At 44.4% G+C, this 8,847-nt stretch overlaps 1 protein-coding gene across 1 annotated transcript in view; it reads right to left on the reverse strand.

The window, feature by feature from the left end:
* Positions 1–8,847, reverse strand: part of CHMP4B (charged multivesicular body protein 4B) — a 52,553-nt gene that overhangs the window by 4,864 nt on the left and 38,842 nt on the right. The window contains exon 2 of the mRNA XM_081832998.1: positions 25–202. Within this exon, the coding sequence (XP_081689124.1) occupies positions 25–202 (178 nt within the window). The remainder of the gene's footprint in view (positions 1–24; positions 203–8,847) is intronic.

The raw sequence follows: 8,847 nt of genomic DNA on the forward strand, positions 1-8,847 counted from the left end.
CCCGCCCAGTGGGTATCCACATACATGTTGTCGTGGGCAGCCTTCATGGCCTTAGCAGCATAGCCCATGTTCTTGAGCACCTCAGTGTTGGTATTGGCGTTCTCCAGGGCCTCCCGCTGAAACTCGATGGTTGACAGTGTGCCGTCGATCTGCGCTAACTGTTTTTCATACCTCTTCTTGCGCTTCAGGGCCTGGAGGGCCGCTGCATGGGGGAGAAAACAGTTTCAGAGAGCCTGACACCAGAATATCCTAGAGTTCACTTGAGTCTTCGCCCTAATTGTAATAAATGCACCTCAGTTGTTGCTTCCATTATAACACAGGGTTAAAAATCTCTTCTATGCAAAGAACACATTCAATTTTCTAAGAAAACTATACAAAATTCGCATAGTTCAAAGTGCAGCAAAGCGCACAAGCTGAAGTTCATACTGTGTAACCACACCCCCACAAATCAAAGCATGGAGAGGCACTGAGACAGAGAATGTGTTTTGAGGCCATGCTGCTTTAGGTTCAAATCCCAGCTCACAGATTTAGGTGAGCTACTTAGCTTCCCTGATAGATCCATTGTGAGGAATAAGTGAGAGAATATAAACACCTAACACAACTTAAACATAGTGGACACCAAAAAACAGCACCTCTAATTATTATAAAGCAGCTTTAAAGTATCGTTTTATGCCAACTAAATTATAAAAACAATAAATAATAACGATACTAAATACTGGATAAGTTAGGGTTAAAATGCTCTCTCACACATAGCTGACAACTGTAAGTTGATACACTGATTCTGAAAAGCAACATAGCAACACACAGCAACAGCTATAATGATGTCCCTGCCCTATGACCCAGTAATTTCCTTCTGGAAATGTTTTCAACAAAAGCAAAAATCCTCATTTTTAAAGATGGTTACTGTAGCATTCTCTATCATAGAAAACACAACACAGGGGCGCCTGGGTGACTCAGTCGTTGAGCGTCTGCCTTCGGCTCAGGTCATGATCCCAGGGTCCTGAGATCGGGCCCCGCGTCGGGCTCCCTGCTCGGCGGGAGGCCTGCTTCTCCCTCTCCCACTCCCCCTGCTTGTGTTCCCTCTCTCGCTGTGTCTCTCTCTGTCAAATAGATAAATAAGATCTTAAAAAAAAAAAAGAAAAAGAAAACACAACCCAACTAAAATAAAGACAGAATTCCCTGCCAGGGACAAATCTAGAGTCCGACCATTTGGTCAAGTCAATGTCATCATCCATCTATGCTTCCTGGATCATCTTGTTCTTAGATCCAGTCAGGACAAGCAATTTGACCAAGGTGAATCTGTGGCAGAGCAGGAGCCAAAAGCACATCTCCCTACTCACAACCCAAGGTGCCTTCCCCTTACCATCTCAACTCCCCTCTTTGCACCTAAAGGTATCTTTAGTACACATCTTAGATGGGCATCAAAGGCAGAACGAATGGGCCCCTACCTTGGCCTGGATAGCACTAGTCTTAAGACACATATACGAACACACATATGTACCCACACACATGCTCCACCATGTCCCTGGGCTTCCAACCAGAGCCATCTCCAGCAGGCTCTCAGGGACATGCAATCATCTTCCTTATAGGGCTGTGGTTTCTCCATATATCACATGAATAGGTCCCATGCTCCTTCTACTCATGCTTCCTGTTAGCCTAGGATGCATCCTGAGAACCATCTGCCAAGGGACTGCAGGTAAACAGTCCATACTTCCTCTAAAATGAGCAAATAAAACCACTAGGAAAATTCTTTCAGCCAAAGGATAAAGCAGGCTAATGAGAAATTGCAAAAAATCTGAAGAACAATGAAATGTGCCTCCTTAAAAGTTGACAAGACATTCAACCTATCTCCCTTGATTCCTGTGTGAATGACCTATAACCTCGAGAAATCTAACCTGCAGTCATACCCAGGGGTCCCCAAGACTCTAAACACCTTCACCTGCTAATACTAAGTCATACATGCTATGTAAGTACCTCACAAAACAGAAACTCTTTAAGGTAGAAATGACCACCCTTCTTAGCAGATGAGGAAACAGGTTCAGAGAGGTTACATAATTCAGGTCATCAGGTGGTAAATGGCAGAAGGGATTAAGCCAAGGGTGGAACCCCAGAGCATGGACTCTGCCATTATAACTGTTATGTCTTCCACTTAATGAAAAAGGCAGGATCCTGCCCTGGAGGGGTCATCCAGTCCAGTGAGGAGTGTCAAGGAGACTGTGGGAACACGGAAGATGGAGTGCAAATCCATGTCATTCCTTTGCTTAAAAACCCTCAACAGCTCCCTGTACCCACACGACAAAGCCTCCACGTGGTTTGATATGGCCTGTAAGATCCTGCAAGGGACTGGGGTTGTCCCCACAGGCTGGGTTCTGGGATACCTTTGCCACTGACTATCATGGCAGAGGGAAGATACCTGGTATATAAGTGCTCAGGGCCTGGAGTTGCTTCCTTGTGCCTTCCTTGGTGCTGTGTTGCCTTTCCACAGAAACGAACTCAGATTTTTTTTTTTTTTAAGATTTTATTTGACACAGAGAGAGCACAAGCAGGCAGAGCAGCAGGCAGAGGGAGAAGCAGGTTCCCCACTGAGCAGGGAGCCCGACGCGGGGCTCGATCCCAGGACCCCGGGATCATGACCTGAGCCGAATGCAGACGCTTAACAACTTAGGCACCCAGGCGCCCCAAACTCAGACATATCCTAATCAACAAATGAGTCTCAAGTTTTCTCAGGCCAATGTCCCACAGATGCCTCTTTCCCAGGTCCACCTCAGCCATCCCCACCACCCATGGCATAGCCCAGCCTATAAAAACTTGTCTGCCATGTTCATGAGTAAAGTGAACAAGGGGTCTTGACTGCCTACTGTGTAGTAAGCAAGCTGTGGCAGTCCCATCCATTTTCTCATTTAATCTTCCTTACCCAGTCGTGGGGCAGAGATCCCAGATCTATTACTAACAAAGAGACTGGTGATCAGAAAGGTGAAGTGGCCCACCCAAGTCATACTGCTGTATGTGGAGAGGGGAGGGCTCAACCACTGGTCTGTGTAAACCCTCAAGTCTCTGCTCTTCCCACACAGGCTCAGAATGATGGCAAGTGACACTGGAAGAGTTCTCAAGAATGAACAAGGAGATGACACACCTGCCTTGCTTTTCAGTGTCCTGAGTGTAGCAGGAGCTTTGATTTTATATAGTCAGCTACATTCTGATTTTTGTCTTTTTCTTCTTTTTCTTCAAATTTTGTTCTTGGTTTGTTTGTTTTTCCTCCCAAACCCTTGCGTAGAGGGCTGACTTTCAATAAATCACAGAGAGGGAGCTGCTCTGCTTTGTATGAAACCCCAACCCAGAAGCAGGGTGTTCATGAATGGTTTAGCACCAGTTTCCCCATACAATCTGATTTTTTTTTAAAGAGTTTATTTATTTATTTGACAGACACAACCAGAGAGGGAACACAAGCCGGGGGGGAGTGGGAGAGGGAGAAGCAGGCTCCCCGTGGAGCAGTGAGCCCGATACGGGGCTCGATCCCAGGAGCTTGATCCCAGGACCCTAAGATCATGACCTGAACCGAAGGCAGACGCTTAACGACTGAGCCACCCAGGCGCCCCTACATTCTGATTTTTTTTTTTTTTTAAAGATTTTTATTTATTTATTTGACAGAGAGAGACACAGCGAGAGAGGGAACACAAGCAGGGGGAGCGGCAGAGGGAGAGGGAGAAGCAGGCTCCCCACTGGGCAGAGAGCCCCATGCGGGGCCTGATCCCAGGACCCTGGGATCATGACCTGAGCCCAAGGCAGACGCTTAACGACTGAGCCACCCAGGCACCCCTACATTCTGATTTTTAAAACCAAATTTATTCTTTCCCTATTAACATATTAGATTTAGAACTGCTTTAATTTTTTTCTCTAATACATTTTTTTTAAGGAAACATATCCTTTTTTTTTTTTTTAAGATTTATTTTTGAGAGAGAGCGTGCGCATGTGCTCAAGCACACAAGTGGGGGGGAGGGGCAGAGGGAGAAGCGGAGTCCCCACTGAGCAGGGGCTCGACCGAGGTGCCCTCCCTACATTTTCAATTGGCAGTGACTCCTTGTGTGCCAATCTTACATTTCTCTGATCTCCACATTACTTCTAAAATTCCCCAAGCAGGGGCGCCTGTGTGGCTCAGTCCTTAAGCGTCTGCCTTCGGCTCAGGTCATTGTCCCAGGGTCCTGGGATCGAGCCCCGCATCGGGCTCCCTGCTCAGCGGGAAGCCTGCTTGCTTCTCCCTCTCCCACTTCCCCTGCTTGTGTTCCTGCTTGCGCTTGCTCTCTCTCTGTCAAATAAATAAATAAAATCTTTTTAAAAAATAAATAAAAATAAAAAAATAAAAATAAAATTCCCCAAGCAATAAATGATCTGGAAGCAAATACCCAAACGTATTAGAGAAGGAAGCAAGTCCCCCCATGAATGAAATGTTTATATTATTCATGTTTACAGACCAATATCCAGCACAATGGCTGGTACACAATAAGTACTTCATATATATTAAACTGAATCTCTAATTTCATCTGTATTTTAAGTTTTTCATGTATTTTATGCAGGGTTCCTCATGTGTGGTACATCCATATTTTATCTCCTGTGTCCCTGTGACTCAAAGGAGAAATGATAATGTCTCATTGAAACACTAGCTAAAACAATCATTTGATAGGATTCTTTCCCTGCATCCCTCCTGGCCCATAAAACAGCAACTTTTGTAAGCACTTGTCCTTCCCTCAATCCTCACCATAAGGTGTGCTCTTGGAGAGGAAGAAAAGGGCCTGAGCAAACAGCCTGGCCCTCTAGGGCTTCCCCTCCTGCCTGCAGGGTTCACAAAGTCTTCCTCTCCATGTAGTGAACTCTCCAGGATGGTACCTGGCAGGGACAGCTGATTTATTTACCCCAATCTAACTCCTGTGTGTATTTCTCAACTAGTTAAGAACTCCAAAGAGAAAGTGTACACTATTCATTTTCTCCCTTCATATGTGGTTCATGAGTGATTTTTTTTTTTTTCCAAAAAATATTTATTTATTTATTTTTGGGGGGGGAAGGGCAAAGGGCAAGGGAGAGAAAGTCTCAAGCAGACTCCTCATGGAGCGTGGGATCCAAAGCAGGGCTTGATCTCATGACCCTGAGATCAGGACCTGAGCTGAAACCAAGAGTCGGCACTTAACTGACTGTGCCATCCAGGCACCCCTAATATAATATTGAAATTAGGGGCGCCTGGGTGGCTCAGTGGTTAAGCATTTGACTCTTGGTTTTGGCTCAGGTCACGATCTCAGGGTTGTGGGATTGAGTCCTGTGTCAGGCTCTGCGCTGAGCGTGGAGCCTGCTTGGGATTCTCTCTCTCCCTCTGCCTCTGCCCCTCCTCCTCTTGTGCACTCACTCTCTTGGAATAAATAAAATCTTAAAAAAAAAAAAAATTAGACATGAGATCACCATTTGGGCTATAAGAGTATGTGTAAACTTAAATATTCATAGTACTCGAACCACTCTATACTTTAGAAACGTGTGGCAGAGTGGTAAAGTATAACTTAGGGCAAACTAAAGGAGTAAAATGCCTCTCTTCCTGCATACTGTTACACTTAAAGTAAAATATCATCCATCCCAACCCTATTTCTGACCACAGGAATCTACTTCTATATGTAGCCAAAGTTTAAAGGGCCAAGCCCAATGTTTTACATAAATATATGCTGGCTCTTAGTGTCTTGCCTTTTACATCTCCAAATTCCAGATGGTTGGGTTTAAGAAAACAAGTACTGGGTTCTTATTATAAGAAAAAAAAACTGTAACTGTGTGAGGTGATAGATGTTAACTAAACTTATCATGGTAATCATTTCACAATACATACATACATCAAATCATTACACTGTATAGCTAAAACTAATACAATGTTATGTCAATTATATCTCAATAAAACTGGGGGGAAAATGAAAAAAATAAAAACAAGTACGGGGTTACAAGGAGTTCATAAACCAAATATTCAAAGAGGTATCCAAAAAAAATCCCTTTCCTGTCAAAGGACCTCAGTGTCATTCATAAACACAGTGGCTTTAACAGTTGAAATCTAACTCAGGCCAACAGAAGTTAAAGAGTTTGCTTTTAGATGGAAAAAAATAGTCCTTGGAATCTCCATATTTAATTATGCTTCTGCCGGTTCCAAGAGAGTAATTACAGCAGCAATTACAGAATCTAATAACCAGCTTTATTGGCTCTGAAAGCTGAAGCAAAAACAACTCCAACCATGTTGAAATAAACATTGGTCTCCAGACAGTCGCTTCATTAGACACTCTAAACAGCTATCTGGAGGAAAAATACAAAAGAGATAACCTATGAAACAGAGAGACCAGTTGAAAAGACATTCACCCAAGACTGGAAACTCCTTCTGCAAGGAACCTGTCAGTGACTGTACAGAAACCATTTTCAGAGAACACATCAGTTCAATACAACTAGATAGGATGCTCCTTTCTCTTAGGTAAAGGCAGACTTGACTTCTCTTTGAAGAGTTGCTAAGAGGGGCAAGTTTGCCTGCCCTGGTCTGGGGGCATTCAGTATAGGAGCCACGAACTTAGGGCATCTCAAAAGATGCTAAAAAGTCATAACTGTACACTCATGACTAGTACAGAGAGATTTCGGCACTGGTGGGAAGGAGGGCCCAGTAATATCCTCTCACTGAATGAATGAATGATGGTGTCCTTTCAAAGACCCAAGATTCTACATCTGAGTTCATCTAGCTGAAGATACAAGGACTAGGAGGGAAGGAGGAGAGTGCCGTTCTTTCCCACTCTCAGCACACAGCAAACACAAACACCTCCAGAGGACACTTACACACAAATGCAACACTAAGTGGGAATTCTGAAGAACCAGCAGCCTGGTCATGGTGGGGACTACTGGGAGGCATGCAGCTGAGTGAAAGTGAGGGAGCCCTGCTTTGCCTGCATCTAGCAATCATTCAGACGTTCCTGTTCATCACGCCCATGAATAAACCTCAGATGTTCAGGGTACCCTCACAGTCAGGAGAACCACATCTGGCCTTCAAGCCACTAGTCATTGTGCTGGGGTCACCTGTCATCTGTCCCGTGAACATGGGCAAGAAAAGACCCAAAGTCAAAACAACCAAGTTAATCACCAATGTCAAAGAAAGCCATTGTCCTACAGGGACAGTTAGTAAGCATCCCTGCGCAACATGGCATCAAATGTCCTGCCAGACCCTGACTAAATGAGTTACAATTCTGGCATCAAAGGGGGAGGGGTGCACATTTGAGCTATTCTCAGAGAACCCGAAGTCCGACCTGTCTCTTTAGGTGACTGAGGAAAAATGATGCCCAGAAAAGGTGACACATCACATAGGGAGTTAGAGAAAGAATCAGTACTAGAACCCAGGTCTACATCCAGGGCTCTTTCCACCACCTCAACTCTCTTATCTCCAAATTAAGTTGCTACAAATAAATCAGCAGTTCCCCCACCATAAGGAAACTAGTCTCCTAATGCTCTTTCATCCAATTTCCAAACTCTGCCCTTTGCAAACCCCATTTAAAAGGTCATGCTGACACATGAAAGAACCCGAAAGCTACCAATATTCTCTCCGAAGTTCCCAGTTAGAAGAAAAGAAAAAAGAATGGAAAAAAGGTCCAGCATCTGCCTGGTTCCAGAATACTTTCCCTAAATGGGTACTGTTGATCCTGTCCACAGTTTCAGAAGATGGGGTCGGGGCTGGGCTCTCGTTTCTCTACCCTGTATAGAAGTGGCACGGGGCGCCTGGGTGGCTCAGTTAGCTAAGTGTCCGACTCTTGGTTTCAGCTCAGGTCCTGATCTCAAGGTGGTGGGATTGAGCCCTGAGTCAGGCTCTGTACTCAAGTGTGGAGTCTGCCTGAGATTCTCTCTCTTCCCCTGTTCCTCACGCTCATGCTCTCTCTAAAATAGATAAATAAATCTTAAAAAAAAAAAAAAAAAGTGGCAGGAATAGTATGGATCTACAGGAGCTACAGAAAGGTCTCAGAAACCCAAATATGCCTTTAAGCCCAGACAGGGGCTGTTCTGTGTCCATCCTCACTCTGTATCCTGAGGCTCACCTGCGGAAAAGAGGGCCTCATCCTGCAAAAGCCCCGGAACGCTGTATTTATGCCCACACAGCTGAAGAGTGCAGGCGAGAGGTGCAGACGGCATTTTTCAGAGCAGCCTCCTTCTCTGTGATGTATCTCCCTGTTCCCCTAATTTGCTCTCCATGGCCTGGAGCTAATGTGCTCCATTTAGAGATGGTAAAATAAGTACTTGTGTATGACCAGGCAAGTAGGGTCTGAAACCCTGCTGACTTCATCAGCAAACACACAGGGAGTACAGTACTCACTGCAAGGAAAAATTCTAGAGAGAAAGAAAGAAGCCCCTTATCTGTTTAATGGGGACAAATATGAAAGAAATAAGCCTCCCAATTAACAATCTAACATTGTATCAAATTGCTCCCAATCATTTAAACAACACATAGAAAGTACGTTCTGCAAAGGTCAGATAAAGGCATGATAAGACACCTTCGAACAACCTTAGGAAATGCTGGGTCATGCCAAGTTAACACAGTCATTTAGGGAGTCCAGCTGTTCAGCTGTGAGTTTCAGTTCCACTATCAAGTAAACCCTGCGAAATTACTGAACCTCACTAATTCTCAGATAATAATACTCATCTCATAGAGTTATTGTGAGGATTAAAATGAGATATGTATGTGAAGCACCTGGCACAGGGCCAGAAAGGTCAAGTGCTCAGTAAATGTTGGTCACTGGTCTTATTATTAACTGCAGGACTTCTGAGAGCCTGTTTTATTTATTTATTTATAAATATTTTATTTATTTA

Source organism: Leptonychotes weddellii, chromosome 10, assembly GCF_054177405.1.
Source record: "Leptonychotes weddellii isolate Sample4059 chromosome 10, ASM5417740v2, whole genome shotgun sequence".
NCBI lineage: Eukaryota > Metazoa > Chordata > Mammalia > Carnivora > Phocidae > Leptonychotes > Leptonychotes weddellii.